The 19,209-nt window shown below is 52.5% G+C and overlaps 1 protein-coding gene across 1 annotated transcript; it reads right to left on the minus strand.

Moving 5' to 3' along the window:
- Positions 1 to 256: 256 nt before the first annotated feature.
- SH3TC1 (SH3 domain and tetratricopeptide repeats 1) lies at positions 257 to 18,405 on the minus strand. The gene is made up of 16 exons (XM_087723709.1): positions 18,171 to 18,405; positions 16,063 to 16,190; positions 14,952 to 15,057; positions 13,535 to 13,675; positions 13,031 to 13,169; positions 12,819 to 12,892; positions 12,242 to 12,446; positions 11,760 to 11,887; positions 10,996 to 11,037; positions 8,332 to 10,014; positions 7,541 to 7,721; positions 6,684 to 6,834; positions 5,510 to 5,632; positions 5,233 to 5,383; positions 2,382 to 2,578; positions 257 to 794 (listed from the first exon to the last, which is right to left on the minus strand). The coding sequence occupies exons 1-16, from the start codon at positions 18,403 to 18,405 to the stop codon at positions 558 to 560; spliced, it is 3,921 nt and encodes a 1,306-aa protein (XP_087579835.1). The 3' UTR covers positions 257 to 557.
- Positions 18,406 to 19,209: the final 804 nt, after the last annotated feature.

Consider the following 19,209-nt stretch of genomic DNA (forward strand, 5'->3'; position numbering starts at 1 on the left):
AGACCACAGCCACCCTGCAGTCCTTCATGGACACCGGAGGCTGAAAAGGGTGTGGAACAGATCTCGATGAGACCACTCTTTGGGGGGGTGCTAGTAAAATCCTCAGATGGGTGCCCACTGGGTGCTCACTGAACATTTATTACTTTACTCCTTCACATGGAGATCCATCGGTTGCTGCCTCAGGAAACATTCATACTCTAAGCACCGTTTCCCAAATGAACCTGGAACTACGTTAAAATTGGAGCATGAGAAAATGTTAACTTTGAATATGTATTATTTTAGCATGTTTATTTTCATTTAAATACTTTCATTTGAGCTCGATCACCGTTTGCTGACTTCAACTGTTCTGTGGTTTCATAGCCAGCTCCTTCCAGGATCATCTCTGATGCCCTTTCTTGACTTTGTCCTTATTTTGGGGGAAATGGGTGGGAAGGAGGAGGAGATACCGAGTGCTTCAGAAACGGAAGCTCTTGTTCTCGGGTGCCAGAAGAAGAAGAAAAAAAAGGGGGGGTGCTCTGTCCTTTGCAAGCCCTCCAGCCAGTGTCCAGAGGAGAGGCTCATGGGAACTTTCTCCCGGGAGGCTGGTCTGGAGAGAGGTTGATTCTGCAAATATTCAGCTCCGTGGCAAAGACTCTGGCTTTCTGGTAGAAGAAGAGAGACATCTCTCGGTCGACAAGGAAATTGTGGTAAATTATGGCAAGTCTGGTGTAAATCTTCAGTTGTGCTTTCTTGTTCCCCAAGTCCATGGCAGCAGCCAGTGCCAGGTTGTAATATCCTGCAGCATCAAAAGGATCCTGAAACATTAAGCGATAGGGGGTCTGCGATTACTTTTTTAAAAAAATAATGGAAATAGGCCAGTCGGCAAGTCTAGAAAAGCAACAAGGGTGTCAAGGAATTGCACAGCAGCTGTCAAAGTCAGAGATGCCGACATGAACTTGTAGTTTTATATAAATAAATAAATAAATAAATATATTTATATATATATATTGGATGGATATATATATCCATCCAACAAGGTAGTCTGGCAAAGAGGAGCATCGTGAGGTAAATCCCAGAGCACACAGGGCACTCAGAAGAAAAAAGGCGGGAAAAAGGGAAACTCCCCCTCCACACCCACAGCAACCAATCCCAGTGCAGATTGCCTCACGGAGGGGAGACGGCTCTCTCCAACCAATCGACAGTAACTCTGTTCTGCCTCATTCTTTGCTATTCCTGCTAGTGGCTCTGCTCACCCAAAGCAAGTAGAAGACACCATCATGGCAGAAAAGGCTTTCTGATTCTTTAGGGACGTCCTTGCCAAGGTTGACACCTACAAAAGTAATGCAGCAACGACCTGCCCCACAGCCTCCACCTTCCCATGTTTTGCTTGAACCAAAAGATACATCCTTCCACGCAGAGAAACTCACACATCTGCCATTGAGATTTAGCAATGGTGGCAAAGCTCCTTCTGGGCCAAGAAAAGCCAGAGTGTCTTTTGTGCCCCCCCCCCGCTCTCCCTGCACCGGGAAGGGGGCAAGCGACGGGTGGTTTCTGTGCCCCCTCCTCCAGCTGCTTCATTCCATGCTCTGACCCTCCCCGTGGTTCCCCTAGCCTTGCCCCTCATCTGCCTGACAGGGCGTCACTCCAGCCACCCCAGACCCTCAGGGCTGCCCCCCCATTTTCTTCCTTTTCTGCCGTGGTTTCTTCCTCGGTCTAATCTCCGCAGTTCACTTCTGTTTGGGTTGTCATGAGAGCGATAACAAACAGGGCTTCTCTCCTGAGCCTGCAAAGGAGGCAGGAAGGTGCCGGGGGGGGGAGGGGGGAGGTTGTACAGGTGTGCAGGAACAAGCATCGGTTTAATGAGGACGGCAGATTCCCTCATCTAAAATTAGGAGCCTTTTCTTTCTACAAAAACATTTTGCACCTTTTGAGTGCAAGAGGCTGTGGCTTGAATGCTGCAATTTGATTGCCTCCCTTTTTTTCTTTTTTTACACAAATTCTTCAAAAAGCCGTCGCTGCACAGGGGAAGACAGAGGCCGCAGTCACTGGGGGAAACATCACCGGGAAAACAATCACAGTCCAAGTCCTCTAAATCAGCAAGGCTTCCTCATAAAATTAAAGAGGAGAGGGACACAGGGAAACTGCCGTTAAGAAGTTATGGAACTTGGGAAGTGTAGACAGGCTCCTGCTGAGCTGCTTCTTGTGCATCTCTGCCTTTCTGGTGAGATAATCCAATTTATTTTGGGGAAAACATGATGAAAGCTACACTTGGCATAGATTATTTGAAGCCATCCCAGCTTCCCCGCCTGTTCTGGTCTGTTCTCCTGTGTCTCCCGTAAAGATTCTGCAACCAGGTGAAGCAAGAGGGATTTCCCATCTTCAGGTGCTCCTTCCTGCCTTACCTTCAGGTCGTAGAAGGTGATGTCTCCCAGGAGAAGGTACACTTTGACGTAATAGAGGGCTTCCTCATCAAACTCCAGCGGGGAGGGGCAGAGGGAAACGGCTTTGAGGAAGAAGTGCTCAGCCAGCTCACACTGCCCCAAGTGATGGTGGATGACCGCCAGGCGGTGGTAGGCCACTCGCTCACTTAGCTGGTCTCCTAGCCAAGAAGCAACGAGAAAAGCGGCCATGAAAGAGAGGAAGACGGCAGGTAGCAGACCAGGAATGGTCCTGATTCACCAGGTTCAATAGTGAACAGCAGACCCAAAATATGCCACCAGGACAGAGGTGGGTTTCAGCCGGTTCTGTCCGGTACGCATGTACCGGTTGAAAGAATTTAGCGTGCCTTCCCGTACCAGGGCTTCCGGGGGCCCGGAACCGGAATAGCCCTCCCCTAGCCTGCCCCTCCCCCTGCTTTCCCACCAGCAGAATCCTTCCGGGAGGTTTTGGCTTGCGGGTGCGCAGAAGGAGGGCGGGGAATCCATGCAGAGGTAGGAAATCGCATGGACTCCCCACCCCCTTCATTGGAAACGAGGCGGCTGTCAGAGGTGAGAGCAGCCTGCGCCCCTTGGCTTGTCCAACGAATCCTCCCCTCCTGTTAATTCTTCTGTTTGAAGAAGCCATACGGGGGGGGGGCTCCCTTGCTTTGACAGCCGCCTCGTTTCCAACTGGGGAGGAGGAAGAAATCCATCTTTTCTGTCCCTCTCCATGGATACCCCTCCCCAATTGGAACCGATACTGTGTTTCCTTCCACAGGGTATGACAGGAAACATAATTTCCCAGAATAGTTTGGATTGTGACTCGTCTGCCTGGCAGAATTCCAGCTGCCAAACAGTCTTGGAAACCTCCAAAAGAGACGCTTGAGATGCTGCGTCAAGAGTTGTCCAGCCTGGGAGACGAGGCTGGGCCGTTGAGGGTAGGGGGTTGCAGGAAAAACAGTCTCGGGTGAATACCAAACGACTCTGATGAAGACTAAAATCTCAGTTTGCATTTTCTTATCTATTCATGAAGAATGACGGATCTGCGGAAGGCTTTGGCAGGCAGAGATTTAACTTCTGTTTTAGAAACTGCAATTGGAATCCAGAGATTTCTTGTGTTAATTTCACCCATTTCCCTTTTTAAATAGGCTTCGGAAGGTCATTCAGCAGGTGGAGGCTATAGATTTGTGGAGCTGGGGGATTGAATAATTGTGACAATTAGACAGCTTCAGCACATTCTTCTTAATTGGTCTGAGCGACAGTGGCCTGGCTGCCAGTGAGGAAGTCGAAGGCGCAACGGGAGGCTGCTGCCACAGCTACCAGGATCAATTCCCAGGGGTGGCCATCACCTCCAAGGCCCCCATGTGGCTCAACTGCCGGGAGCTTCCAGGCTGTCCCTCCCAGCAAGACCTCCCGGGTGCCCTCTGGCCCTTCTCTCTGGGAGGGAACGCCAAGGGTCCCCCGCCCCTCTGGAGTAGAGGGGAGGATGCTCACCCTAATGCCAGCCCTGCAGTCTGGAGCTCCCTTTGCAGTGGGTCCTTTGGCAACAGTTGGGGGTGAACAGGGGTGGAGTTGCCTTAGCCAATCGGTTGGGAATAACTTGCTGTTATTATAAGCCGCCTGGAGTCCTATGGAGCAGGTGGCACACGGATGTCTGCATACATCAACAAAATAACCCCAAAGACTGGTTGCACCCCAGTGTAGCAAGGAGGGGAGCCTTCCACTCATTTTGCTCCTCAGAGAGATTTCCTCTAGTAGAGCTTTCTGCAAGATTTGATGGCAGGGACGCTCCGTAACAAGGCCGTTCCTTTGCAACCTTGCTCTGCCCTTCCCCAATTTCTCCTGCCAGACCCCCATCGCCCACAGGCCAAAGACTTTGCTCCCAGCTTCTCCTACTGCAAGTGGGGCGAGGGAAGGCGTCTGCAGGTGTGGTTCCCATGAAAAGCGGGGGAAGCTTTGATGGGACCCCAGTGGCCATGAAATGGGCCTTTTGGGCCACACCCTGCAGACCCCCTGGACAAGGCTGTCAATCCCTGGATTCAGCCCTCCTTTTTTCCACCCTCTGCTCCCAGGAAGCATCTGTGGGGTCTGCAGTGACACAAGGCCAAGGATGTGTCTCTTTCTCTGCAACTCTGGCTCATCCCCAAGGCACCGAAGGCTGAATTGGGGCAACCAGACTGCCTGGTTTTCTTATCAGCTGGAGACGTTTCACGGCTCATCCAGGCAGCTTCATCAGTCAGAGGGAGCCAGGGAGGGCAGAGAGGCCTTGGAAGTCCTGATTCAACCTTCGGACGCCTTTGTCTGTGTGGCCTAATTGACATATCGCAGTGCCTTTTGGGGAGAAAACCCCTTAGAGGTTGGCGTGGCAGGAGGTGGCCCATTCCGATGACTCTCTGCCTACAGACCTGCTCTGACTGAGGAAGCTGCTTGGATGAGCCATAAAACATCTGAAGCTAACCCAGAAAATCGGTCTGGTTGCCACGGTTCATCCCTCAGACCCCTTTGCCCCAGAGGAGGGTTCCTACCGGTTCGTTCGGACCGGTTCGGCCGAGTAGGTAGCAACCCGGCCTGCCACACCCCCGAACCGGTTCTCTCGTCATCAGCGCCATCTTGATTTTCGGTTCTGCCCATGCACAGAACGATCTCCATTCCAAAAATAGATTTCTTTCCCCTTTGCTGACATTGTGCGCATGCGCGGACCTTTTTAGTTGCAAATGCACATGCGCCGAACTGGCAGTAATGCCGGCAGCAACCCACCCCTGCTTTGCCCAGGTGACCTTCTCTGTCTTCGCTGACATCCCCAAGTGACTTTCGGAAACGCATTGGGCAGGTTTACCTAAATCCACACTGAGCATTAGTGACGCCTGGGCGTATCCGAGGCATTCCTCATACTTCCGTAAGGTCAAGAACAGCCCAACCAACTTGTTGAAGAGGCGAAGTTCAGCACTGCTGTTTTTGGCCTTCACAGCGAGCGGCAGGGCCTTGTCCTAAAGCAGGAGCAGGAGACAAAGGGCCGTCTCGCAGGGTGCGGCATCCCAAAGGCCACCCACCCAGCCTCATCTGCCCAATTTCTCGAGGACGGCCCGGGCGAAGGGTGGGAAGAGGATACCCACCCTGTAGAAGGGCGCTGCTTTTTCCTTCTCCCAGTCTCCGTTGAAGAAAATGTCTCCCGAGGCTTCGAGCATTTCCATTTCTAAATTGGGGTCCCGAGAGCTCAAAGCAGCGTTGTGAGCAACCTAGGCGGGAAGGAGGGTTTTTACCAGAGGGAGCAACACGGAAAGGAACAGAAGCCCTGTGCAACCCAAAGCTGCTTGTAATCCACTTTCTTCTTCTTCCAGCGTTCCATAAATAGGCCTTATGGAATTAGAACGGCCGCTAGCCGCCTCTTCTGATGTCACATTTTACATTTGAATAAGAACTGGGTCATCCCTTCTTTGCTGGAAACGTAGAAGGTCTTCTTGAAGCACCCCCAAATCACAGCCACAAAACATTCCATCCTTTCCGCCAAGGCTTGGTGACATCTTGAAGATGCTAAAGGCACCATAGAGAAGATGGTCTAGAGAACAGGGGTCGGCAAACTTAAACGTTCAAAGAGCCACAGAGATCCTAACCGGAAGCCTCCTGTTCAAGTCTGGAGTGACCAGAAGTCCGATTCCCCATAGAGTCTCCTCCTAGGGCGGCGTCCTTTTTCCTCTACCTGTCCTAACCGGAAGCCCTATCAATTGTGGAGCTGACTGGCGACAGGGAGCTGCAGCAGAGGGATGAAAGAGCCACATGCGGCTCCAGAGTTGCTTAGACCAGGTTGCTGATCCCTGGAAGGGGTCAGCGCATCTGAAAGAATCCGTGTGCGGAATGACTCAGCACGTGTTTGTGGGACCTGATCTACAATGAGAGTCCCACCTCTCACTGCCCGTCTGGGGAAAAGCAAACTCACAGGCAATCTTTCAACTGAAAGGGATAGAATATGAAGGAGCAATCGACACTTCTGATGGGAGGAACACTATCAATTGCAAATTGTGAATAGCTAGAAAGTGTATATTTCTATTTATTAAAAAAAAGTATTTATAATGTTGAGATATATGGAAATAATTAGTTGTGAGCCCATTTGCTCTTCCTGAGAAAAGTAAGTAAATTTCAGAGGGCATCAAGATACGGCTGAAAGACCCATCGCCTACTTGTTAGACAGGTCATTGTAAAAACCACCAAATTAGCATCTGCTCTTTTTTTTAGTTAAAACAGTTGAGGAAAAGGTCAGCTTCAGTGACCTCCCCAGGTGATTCCCCTTACCTGGATGTAAACGTCAACTAATTCGTTCTCCCGCAGTGCGTAATAGATCCTCCCTGCCTGGAGCCAGGCCTGGGCTTCCTTATTTTTGGCTTGAAGGTCAATGAAGATGCCAAGGCTTCTCTTCAGGTAGTCCAGAGCAGACCGGCAGGCCCTGAAGGAGAAGGAGAAACACCATCCGGCTGACCTTGCATTATCCCCGAAATTCTGCTGGCCGTGAAGATCAGAATGTTAGAAAGAAGGTGGGGGGCTGAGACCCTCCAGGGCTTTCCCTGCAGTGTCAAAGTCCGGGTCTTCTCAGCACCACTCTCAGTGGGTCAATCCCCCCCCCTCCCTTAGAGAGAATGCAAGCATCCTGCAGCCACTGTGGGGAAGGGCTGAACAACGCTGCTTGTCCAGCAGAGCTCGGGCTGGGCCAGGCTGGCTGACAATGATGGAAACTTTGATCCCAGACATCAGAAGAGGGTATCCCTGTTCTTGGGATAAAGTAACTTTTTGTTGAGGGAAAGGCAGCCTCTTCTGCCTGCAGAAGGAGACTCTTGTGTCCAGCTCACTAACAAAGTGGCTGAGTGACAACAGCCTCCTCACTGGAAGCTCCTGCGTTACAGGGGTGGGATTCAAAACATTTTGCTACGGGTTCTGTAGGTGTGGCTTGGTGGGTGTGGCAGGGGAAAGATACTATAAAAACCCCATTTCCTCCCAATCAGCTGGGACTCGGGAGGCAGAGAATAGATGGGGGCGGGGCCAACCAGAGGTGGTATTTACCGGTTCTCAGAATTACTCGAACTTTCCGCTACCGGTTCTCCAGGACTGCTCAGAACCTGCTGAATCCCACCTCTGCTGTGCGTTGCAGTTCCTACCTTTCTGTCCCCAGAGACAGGTAGAGCTGGCTGATGGTCTCCAGCACCTGCCCTTCCGTGACCTTGTCGGACATCTTCCTAAGCAGGGTGAGCTGATATTCGTTGTAGAGGACACACTGCGCTGGATCTGGGACAACCGTGCTGTGGAAATGGCAGAGGTGCTGGACCGCCTGGAGTTGCCCTAGAAAGGAGGGGCGGTTGGCCCATTAATGCCACAAAGCCTTCCGGCAGCAAGACGCCCTCGGCCCCCACAGCTTCTCACCAGCCTGAAGAGCCGACCTTTATGTGTGGCCGTCCCTTTCCATGCACTGAACTGCCTGAACCACATCAATAACAAATGCTCTGTATTAGGGCATCACCAAAGAGCATTTGGGCTTCTAGGGATTCCCTGTCTCATTTCGTAAAAGAACTTTTAATTTTGAACATAAGAAGGCGGGTAAAACTCAGCCTTACTCTACACAGGGCCCAACTCAAGCCATAAAGCAAAACATTTGCAAACTTTTAGAAGTTTGCAAAGTATTTGGGCATTGAATGGGGAGGGGGAGGAGGAGGAGGAGGAGGCAGAAGCTTCCACCCTCCCTTCCTGGGTCCTCCGTCCCTTGATGGTTCCAGGTCGTAGCAGAGGGAGAAGCGAGGGCAGCAGACTTGCTTCGAAATGTGTGTGTCTGAGCGGACAAAAGAAACCCGAGGAAGGTACCCAGCTTAGCTCCTCCGGGCCCTCCGCCTTGAGAGCTGGGGAAAAGCTTTACAGCCTCATTTATCCTAATTGTGAACCTGGGAAATGAATTTACCTTCCACATCCTCGCATTCCATGGCCACCAGAAAGGCCCACTCGTAGCAATTCCTCCCCTTCTCCTTCTGGGCCCCGCGGGCGTAGTGGTGCCCCAGCCGGAGGAGGATGGCCACGAAGTTCCCCCCACATTCTCCGCTGGAGAGTTCGGAGAAGAGCTGGATGGCTTTGATCAAGAAATGCTCCCCCAGGCTTTGGGCAGCCGAGTGCAGGTACAGGAGGCCCAGATTGGCCAGAGCCACGGCCTCGTTAGCCACGCTGCCCGTCTCTCTGGAAATGCCCAGAGCTCTGAAGTAGCTCTCCGCGGCTTCCCTGAGCTGATTCCTCTGTCTCAGACTAATGGCTGCCATGTTATGGATGACGCCCAACTGCTGGCGGGTGCTCCAGGGGGACTCTGCGACCGCGTTCAAAATGCACAGCGCCGTGTCACTCTGCCGATGGAGGATGTAGAGCCAGCTGAGGAAAATGAAGCGGTTAATGGTGTCTTCCTCCACTTCTCCAGTCGGGTTCAGCTCTAGAGCCGCCTCCATGTAGCCGATGGCTTCTTCATACCGCTTGTAACGGCTGTGCAGCTGAGAAAGTTCGCAGTAAATGATGCCACGCAGCTTCTGGCTGCCCCTGCTCCCTTCCAGCGCGTGAAGCAGTTCTCGGAGGTAAAAGGCCATGAGGGAGGGGTGTGTTTGTCCACCAGGCGTGGGACTGTGGACTTTAGAGGCATTCCTTAACACCAAATCGAGGGTCCTGAACAGCTCCAGCAGAGAACAGGAGCTGCGGGAAGAGACCACCTTGGCGCAGCTGAGCGCAAGGCGGGGCAGGCACTTCTGGCTGTAGAGTTGGCCAAGTTTCAGGTAACAGTCCACGGACCCCCCGCCACTGGGCAACCCCTGGCCTGTATTCAGCAGCTGCTGCAGCCTTTCCAGGAAGGGGGCCGGTTCCTGCCCCTGCTTGAAAGTCAGGCAGTGCTTTGCCAGCAAGAAGCAGGCCCTGGCCTCGGCGTTTCTGCTCCGGCTGAGCACGGCTCTTTTCAAGGCATAGTTCAAGATCTCCAGGGCCGCCTCTGCACCGTCCGTGTGGCTGGCCAGGCCCATCAGCAAAGAGGCGGCTTTGTCGAGGAAGGAAGCGCTTTTCTCCGCGTTCTTCTGCTTCAGGTAAATGCCTGTGAGGTGGGTGTAAAGAGTGACTACCAAGTGGAGGTCGCGGAAATCCCCCCGGAGGGTTGCCAGGGCTTCTTCCAAATACACCCGGGCCTGGGACAGCTTGGACTTCCGGAGACTCATCCTTCCCAGCAGGTAGCAGAGCCGCGTCGTGGCCCAGGGCAGGTCGGCTTGTCTGGCCACTGCCCGAGCGCGAGCCAAGGAATCCATCAGCTCTTCCTCCGTGGCATCGCCCTGGATGGACGTCTTGAGAAAGGACAAAGGAGGGTCGTACAGGCCCCCCAAGCCCTCCACAAAGCCCCCCTGGTTCAAAAACGACAGTAACGAGTCAGGGATTTCTGGCCCCAAAGTCCCATCCTGGCGCAGGGAGAAACGTGGCTTCTGCAAAAGGGGGGGCTCCGGCCCATGGCAAGTGGGCAGCTGCTGCTTCTCATCTTCAGTCAGTTGGAAGTCCTTCATCTTCATGAGTGACCTCAGCGCTCTGCATGGCGTCGGGCTCTCCTTTTCATTGAAGAAGGAAGGGGGCGTTTCTGGAAGAGAAAGGAAGAGGAAGGCTGCACGTTATTCCAGGGTTATTTCTCTCCTGGTAAAGTTTCCCTCTGATACGTCTTGTGCTGCCTTCAGGTGCTTTGGAGAACAAGTCAGCCCCCTCTTCTCTGTGGCAGACCCTCAAATATTGGAACACTGCTATCATGTCACCCCAGCCCTTCTTTTCATTAGATTAGATATAGAAGATACCCGTCAGGGCTGCAGCCATCTTTCCTTTTGGATATTTGGCCTGCCACACTCTCTATTATTCTACTAGGCCTTTTCTGTTGTGGGAAAATGGGAGGGGGGGATGATATGTAGCCATAACAAAATTCCTTTCTGGGAAGCCAAGGTCATCCTTTGTCTCTGCACCTGACCAGAACTGGATGGGTAGAACTACTGCCAGCGTGGCAGTGGAAGATGGGACCATGTGATGGACTTGTGGGTGTGGGGGGGCAAGATCTTGAACTTTCAACTGGGTGGAGAAAACCGGGAAGCTTTCAGATTCCGGTTTTCCCAGATGTGCCAACCCGGCTCTCTTAATAAATTGGAACTTTGAGGAATCCTTTGCCTCGGACTCTGATTTAATTTTGGATGCTATTTGGAAGCCTGACAATACCCTTATTAGATACCTGCATTAAATATCTTCACTAGATATAGATATAAAAAGTAAAGCTTCCATCACACATCATTTCAGCCAGGGGTAGAATCCAGCAGGTTCTGAACAGGTTCTGGAGAACCAGTATGGAAATTTTGAGGAGTTCAGAGAACTAGCAAATGCCACCTCCAGAGTAGGGAGGGAATGGGGATTTTGCAGCATCCTTCCCCTGCCACGCCCACCAAGCCACGCCCACAGAACCAGTAGTAAAAAAAATTGAATTTCACCACTGATCTCAGCCCAACGTTTCCTCCTCTGCCTTGTTTTACACTTTAAAAACCCCTAAAATGTTCCCTCCGTCTTGCGTATTTACACCTTGTATTACCTTCCTCCCGAGGTTTCTGGGGGCCCACGTCATTCTGTGCATCTGTGGGAGAGATGAGATAAATGAGAGCATCGTTCAGGCCACGTTTGGCTTATCGACTGCCTACTTTGAGAGGCCTAATACTGTAGAGGGACTCGAAGCCCCATCCTGGGAACTCTGCAACAACCTGGTGGCTTCACCCGAGGATGCCAAATTTGGGCCTGGAAACACACAGACACATTTATTGGGTTGGTGATGACCAATTTCCAAGTATGGTTTCACCTGGAGACCAGAACCTTACGAGGCCAAGTATCATGTAGGCTTATGGTTTGGATTGGTTCCCCCACCACCACCACCCCTCTCTCTCTCTCTCATCAATCCTAAATTGAGGCTCAGCTTCCTTTCGGATAAAGAGGTTAACCCACAGCTCTACTACATCCTGGAAGTAATTGCAGTGGCATTAAATGCAGGCCTTCCCATTTTTCTTCAGTGCAGAAAAGCTGAGAAATGACCTATGGAATCCTTTGAAGAACATTGAAGAAATCCATATTCCAACTACTAAATCCATCCTCCTTTTGAGCTCCACCCTGCTGAGGCATCCAAATGATCGGATCTTTAAATTCATGCTCCTTCAGTTCCTTGACTTTGGAGGCCAATGAAATGTAAATACATAGATAACTTTTTTCTCCTTTTTAGCAAACTGCGAAGTCCAAGAGGCGCCCAGCCGCCTTGAGCCTCTGTCCTGCCCAGGGAGGGAGCTGCTGCAACACCTGGGAACGGCTCACCGATTTGATAGGCGCTGCAGATGGTCCCCTGGGAAGTGGGCGCCAGGAGCCTGGCCAGATCATCCAAGAGGGATTCTTCTTTCGTGGAAGAGTCGCCGTCTTCCCGGAAGAAGTCCGTGCACGGAAGTCTGAGAAAGGGGGAAACGGGGCAATTTTAGGACTTTTACGGCTTCCCAGGGAAAGTCCTCCTTACCAGAAGATGAGGGAGGGAGGGATCAAGGAAGCCATCAGAAAAGTAGGGCGGGGGAAAGGGAGATGAGATCAAAGCGTCATTATTTTTAAGGAAATTCTGCTGAGCCGTCGCAAGGTGGTTGCCTTGTGGGATATCCTCGGGGTCCCATCCCCCTTGATGCAGGGAAGGGGACCCCAATGGTGGCCAGGAGATCTGCTTCCCTGTCACCAGCACAGGTGGTCAGGAAGAACCTTTCCTGCCTCGCCTGGCGGGACACCTGGCAAGCGCCACTGACTCGGAGGGTACTTACTCTGTGGCGATGGCCAGGAAGCCCTCGGGCTCCACACAGTGGCTCTGCACAAAGCCAACCCGGCCCGAAGAGAGACGCCTCCCCACAAACCACGGCATGCAGCTCACGAAGTAGCCAATGATCTCAATCTCATCTCCTTTTTGGAAACTGATCTCGTCTGGCACAGCGCTCTCGTGGCTGACGACGGCGACAGATAACCCTGTGGCTGGACGATGTGGAAGACATCAAATAAGCCCACAACATGTCAGTGATGTTGATGTTGATGTTACAAGTTTCACAGAGAGTAACACTAGAAATAAGGGGTCATTAAACCCACCCATCTCCCCCCCCCTCTCTCTCTCTCTTATTCACCCATCAGAGCCAATTTTTTAAACAGAATTTCCCCGCAAACAGCTCCTTCAGGAGAGGGGATAAGAGGGTTTGAAGGAGGAGGAGGAGGAGGAGGAGGAGGCCAAGGGAATCCCACCACAGTGCCAGGAGGCTGAGTAAATGGGCAGCATTTACATGTTACATTGAAGGGACTCTTTAAGTCATGGACGCAGAAATTGAAAACCCAATTTTAATCTTTGCTCCTTACCTGCTTGGTCTGTGACTGGAAGCGCAGTTATGCCAGCCAACCCATCAGACGCGGCATTTGCTTTCAGAAACCACCTGAAAATTCCAGAAAGTAACATTCAACCAACCATAAACGGCGTCCCTGTAATGTGCTGAAGGTAGGCTCAACCCCCCCCCCCCCCGGAGCCCTCGCTCAGGCAGAGGGAAGCCCTGCGAGGGAACTCGGGCACCTACTGATGGAAAGGCACCGGGGGCTCCAAGCCATCGGGGGGGTGGCCGTCCGGGACTTGCTCTGGAGCTGCCGGTTCCACCTGGCAAATGGCTCTGGGATTCCTCGCGTCAACGTTCTCGGGAGAAAACCCCGAATAGGCACCTGAAGGGGGGAAAGCACCACATGGAACAAGGGGCGCGTCCTGCAGTTGTGGATGCGGTTGTTGTCCATCAAAGAGGAACATTGTGCTGACGTGATTGTCCAAAAACCAGGTTGCCTTGAGCAGGCAGACAGGCAGAGAGAGAGAGAGAGACCCGTGGAAGTGTGTCATCCCAGCCAGAGCAGAGGCACCTCAGCCTCCAAACCCAACTCCCTTCCCACCAACAGAACCTCTTGTTTTGCCTTTGTCAGGCGCCATCTTTTCCTCAGACGGTTTCTGAAGTGAGGCCCAAAGTTCCTCCTCGCCTCCCCTTCGGTTGAGCAGAGGCCAAAGGCCCTTTCGCAAGCGCAGGTGAAGCCCCAGGTACCTTCTTCCATCAAGAGTCCCCTGTAGAGCCGGTGGAGGCAGGTCTCGTCCAAGAGGGCCTCGATTCCAGCAGCTTCTTCTGGCGAGGAGAGCCACAGGGAGTCATCCAGCAAGAGGGTCTCCAGGCAGGGGCTTAAAAAACCTGCCAAAAGCAGTTTTCACATTATCCCACACGGCCTGTTCCTTAAAAATCATCAGCGTCCGTTTGACGCATACCTTTTTCCTAGCTTTTGACGAGCTCCCCAAAACTCTCTGACCTCCAGAGTTTTTCTACCCCGTGATCCACGCCAGGCTGAAGAAGAAAAGGAGGGGCAGGGCAGAGGGGCAGGACTGCCTTACGGGGCAAAAAGGATCCTTCGGTCTCCAGTGCAGGTTTGAGAGGGAAACTTCCTTGTTTTGACAACGGTTGCAATTTCTGACCATTGACCACTTCAACCATGAATGCCTTAAAACCTCAGGGAGTTCCAGAGGGCCTCTGTCCCTAAAACAGGGATGGCCAACCTTTTCAGCACCGAGTGACCAAAACGGAACGGGTGTGCTGGCTGCTCTGCGTATGCCTGGTTTTGGGCTTTTTTCTCTCTTTTTTGCTGTTGTTTTCAGGCCTTTTTTCTGCTGTTTTGGGGCCAAAAACAGTCCAACAAACAGCCAGAAAACCAGCCTGGAAATTGCCTGGAAAACGGCCTGGTTTTGGGCCGTTTTTCCAGCCATTTTCCGGCGCTCTGGCACCCGCGAAGACCAGCTGGCCTGTGCACATGTATGTGCCAAAAACCATAAGAGCAGCTGCTGATGGCGCACATGCCCACAGGGAGGGCTCTGCGTGCCACCTCTGACACGCTTGCCATAGGTTCGCCATCACAGCCCTAAGCCGAGGCCCTTCCCCGTCTCTGACGAGATGCTCCCGTCTCTGGTCCTTCAAGCAGCCCAAACTCCCCAAGGATGGAACTAGCAGATTGTGGCTATGGCCGTGTTGCGTTCCACCCCCCACTCCACCCCACCCCCGGTTATTTGCCCGGCAGTGCAACAAAGCAGATGTTATATTCCTGAAAGTCTCCTTGGATGGGGAAGGAATAAGCGGGGAAGACGACTTCCACAACCCTGGGAAAAACTATCCATCGTTTCTCTTGGCTCAGAAGTTGAGAAACCAGCAAAGGAAGAAGAGCTGCAGCCAGCGCAGTGGAGCCAAACAGACGCATCTTAAACCACAGTTAGAACAGTTGGACTCAGGGAGGGGGATCCAGTCTGAATAGTTCTGGATTCCAAAACTCTCCTCACCAAAACCCTTCGCGTGAAATTAGCTGAAGCTCTATCGCGCACAACGTTTAAACGGGATCTTTAAATTTGTATTTCTTAAACAAAGTTTTAATTTTCGGAGCACCAACAGCCGCCAAAATACCAAATCTTCTGATGTGTTGCTTTACCAAGAGAAAAGTAAGTTATAAACTTCCAGATTTCCTCCAAGGTCCAAAATGTGATGGCGATGAGACGGTCTTCACTGTGGATGGACAGCAATCTGGCCGATAACTCCTGAGGAGGACAAAGAGGATTTGCCGTCCGTTTCTTCTGGGAACAAAACTAGCAAATCTTTTGAGTTTAAAAGACACAAGGAAGTCATAGCCCGATTCTGCATTACACATTTGTCCCCTCTTGAAAAACAGCCCAAATATGACTGACCAAAAATGGAAATAGATTTTTGCAGCTAATTTCTGCCTCTCCCTGACCTGGTTACATCTGCTCTTCAAAGTATTTGGAAATCATTATTCCATTATGTTACACGTTAAAAATATTCATATTCTGAATGGGTTAAGAAACATATGTAGAAACGGAGACTCTCCTCTACAGACTCTTGGGAGACAAAACCGCCTCTAAATCTCTTGAGGAGAGAAGAGAGAAGAGGGGATCGCGGGACCAAGAAGAAAGGCAGGAGGGCTTTCACAATTCAGGAGGTCCACGGCTGGGGTGAAATCCAGCAGGTCCTGACCAGTTCTGGAGAACCAGTAGCGGACATTTTGAGTATCTGGAGAACCGGTAAATACCACCTCTGGCTGGCCCCGCCCCCATCATTTCTCTGCCTCCCGAGTCCCAGCTGATCGGGAGGGAGGGGGGATTCTGCAGTACCCTTCCCCTGCCACGCCCACCAAGCCATGCCACGGCAAACCAAGCCACGGCCACAGAACCGGTAGTAAAAAAAATTGAATCCCACCCCTGGTCCACGGCCACTGATCTCACAGCCAAAGGTTCTAGGATCCCACATTTGGGAAGAGCCTTTGGCTCCATTGTTTCCCCAACTCTTTCCCATGTAGCTTGCTCCAAGCACACAACGGGGAAGCAGAGGACCCCAACCGTCTCCCTGCCTGCAGCTGCCACACATTCGGGAGAACTTTGGGCTGGTGGCAGGAAAGGCCTGTCAGAAGGAAGAAAGCGGTGGCAGAGCTGTGCCTTCTCCTCTCCACCTCACCCTCGGAGTTGGACGGAGGAGCCCCCGAGTCCATACGACAAAGGCCGACTTTCATCCCACCTTTACAAACTTACGCTAAAAACCGCCACGGCACGTTGGCCGTCGTTCTCCAGGAGACGGAGTCTTCCCTGAAGGTACTCCTGCAGCTGAGGATCAGGCAGGCCGGTCCTTCGCCGGACCAGGGTTATCTTCAGGAAGAGAGCTGAAAATACCAGGTTTATGGTTAAGCCTCCCCAGGGACAGCCCTTCCGTTTCCCTGTTGAGAGCAGAGGTGCTTTCTGCTCTGGGGAGGCCAAAACTCCATCTCCACTTCTCTTCTGTGGGGCAGCTATGGGGTGAGCAAGGAAATTTCACTTTGTGTTGCAAAAAGTCAGAAAAGAGGCAAATGGAGTAATCCCTGCATCCATCTTTTCTTTGGGGTCTTTGGCCTGCCACACTTTCTGTTATTCTGCTATGCCTTTTCTGTTGTGGGAAAATGGGAGGGGGGATTGTACAGAGTGAGATGCTATGTAGCCATAACAAAATTCCTTTCTAGGAAGCCAAGGTCATTCTTTGTCTCTGCACCTGACCAGAACTGGATGGGTGGAAGCTGCCAGCGTGGCAGTGGGAGATTGGGCCATGGGATGGACCTGTGGGGGTGGGGGGCAAGATCTTGAACTTTCAACTAGGTGGGTAAAACCGGGAAGTTTTCAGATTCGGGTTTTCCCAGATGTGGCAACGTGGCTCTCTTCATCAATGGGAACTTTGAGCAATACTTTGCCTCAGACTCTGATTTACTTTCTGATGCTATTTTGGAATACTGACACTTGTCGTGAAACCAAGTAATGGAGTGAAATCTCCCCTGCAAGCCTGTCCAACGAAGGAGAGCAGGAGGAGGGTCCCTTGGGGTAGAGGGCCACCAGTGGGGCAAAGGCCGGACAAGCGGGTCCTCTGGAGCCCCAGCCAAGAAACCCACTTCAGGAAGCATCTCGGACAAGCCCCTCCCCAGTTCCCACAAGGAGAAAGGGAGGGTGGGAGGGGGAGCTAGCAATAGCAATAGCAGTTAGACTTATATACCGCTTCGTAGGGCTTTCAGCCCTCTCTAAGCGGTTTACAGAGTCAGCAAATTGCCCCCACAGTCTGGGTCCCCATTTCACCCACCTCGGAAGGATGGAAGGCTGAGTCAACCCTGAGCCGGTGAGATTAGAACTGCTGAACTGCAGATAGCAGTCAGCTGAAGTGGCCTGCAGTGCTGCATCCTAACCACTGTGCCACCTCGGGAGCTCTTTCAGACCCGACTCGTCTGTCGCCTGTGGCTGAAGGTGTTCCAATCAACCTCGCCCATGGCCTGGCTTTCCTCGTAGGAGGGCCCTTCCATGGCTGAGTCTTGGTCTGTGCTGCCCAGCGGAGCCCCAGGTTGCTAGCAAGGGGAATAAAGACCTTCCCCCAACCTGGAGGGCTGGTAGACCCCCTTCTCCCAGGACTAAACCTGCAGGTTAGAGCTCCACTTTTCCATCCTTGGAGGAACTTAATCTCCACTGCAGAATTGAGCCCTTTCTGAAGGTTTAATTAAATATTCCTGAGAGGTCCGTAAAGGGGGCGGGCATAAGCGCATAACCAGCGTGCCTTCCGTCCCTGTCCTACTGTCCTCGCTTATTCGTATCCATTTCCTGTGTTCATAATCATGTTTATACTTATATCTGTTATCTTATACATGCTTGAGAAAATAAAATTTAAAAAATTAAATGTTCTCCTTTTGCCATAAATTGTAGCCTTGAGTGCTTCCAGGATAGAAAAACAGGGAATCGGCCCGAAAATAAAAGACAAACCTTAGTAAACATTTAAATACCGGCTACGTGGGATAAACGTATTTATCCATATTCATTGTTACCTGATTTTATGTATTACTTTAGCTGGCACCCATCTTTCTCTGCTGCAGGCCATGGAGACGGGAGTCATGTGAATCCTGCCCAGATTTTAATTCAGCAGATTGTGATTTGCTGAATCACAAAAGCATCTCGAACTAGTAAACAGCTGTCCAGGGTCAGAAAATGAGACTGCAGAATTTCACTCTGGCCAGCCAGAGATTATATTGGGAAGCGGGGGAGGGGGTCGTGGGGGGAGCAACCCCAAAGAACCCCATTCAAAAGTCAGGGGAAAGCTGGGAAGATGCGGGGAGTGTGTGGATGTGGATGTGTGTTACCTTTCTGTGGCGGCTGCAGTGAAGCTCCCTCCTTCTCCGCTGGAGATGGCAGGGCATTTGCGTGGCTGGGGTCCCCCTGTCCCAGGAGCTCAGGTTCTTCTTCTTCTTCTTCCCAGCTCGGGGTCTGCCCTGCTCCGGGATCAAGCGGAGAGCTGAGGGGAGGCTTTTCCTGGGGGGCAACGTCAGTCGTGGGGGCTTCGGGGGCCCCGTCGGCTTCTGCTGCTGAGGGCTCCATGGTGTCTAGATGGGCGGCAGAAGCATCCGGTCGCAGGGGGCCTACATCGTGGCAACAAACCCGTCTTTGGTTAAAACGCCCCCTTGGTTAGGAGCCCTACGTGGGGGGTGGACGCTGGCCTTTCTTCCCAGCCCCCCTTCAGCAGCTGCCTAGTAAGACTGCCAGGCCACCTACAGGATTACAACAGGGTGGCAAAGCCTGGGGTGTTTCTGGAGCAGCTGAAGTTCATCAGTGGTCTGGGAAAGGGGGTTCGCCTTCTTCATTCCCCTGCAGCCGCTCTGCGCAATCCCCACGGACAGGACTCCGTTCCTGGCAGAGCTGGTGAAGGAGAAATCTGGGCACCGGCTCTAGCGGAAGAGAGGAGGCCTTGAGGACTGCGCACACCCAGGCCGCCTCCTGATCTCCTTTGTGAAACGCTGGGGGGCCTGAGGAAGACTTTCCCAGAGCAGCAGAGCCTCTGCGGCTATCAGGACGGGGCTGGAAGGAAAAGGACCTTCTCAGCTGGGCCCAGCGTGGACCAAGAGTCCTCCCGGCCCACCGGCTGCCATGGGAGGGAAGGCTCGCTTAGGGCGGCTGCCGGATGGGCCCTTTGGTGCTTCCCAGATGCCCGCATCTAACCCGGCTGCTGCTCCTCAGCCCCCTCCCTTCTGGGCCTGGCAAAGGGCATCTGAAGGGCCAGCTGGGAGGAAGGCTGAAGAGCAGAAGGCCCCGCCCCTTCCTTACCCAAAGGGCCCCACCCACTTTTTCTCCGCTGCCACTCCGGGGATGCCCTTGGGGGAGGGCTCGTGCCGCTGCAGTGCCCCT

Source organism: Thamnophis sirtalis, unplaced genomic scaffold, assembly GCF_051295495.1.
Source record: "Thamnophis sirtalis isolate CommonGarterSnake01/CBP01778 unplaced genomic scaffold, rThaSir2_p1.2 scaffold_10, whole genome shotgun sequence".
NCBI classification, from domain to species: Eukaryota; Metazoa; Chordata; class Lepidosauria; order Squamata; family Natricidae; genus Thamnophis; species Thamnophis sirtalis.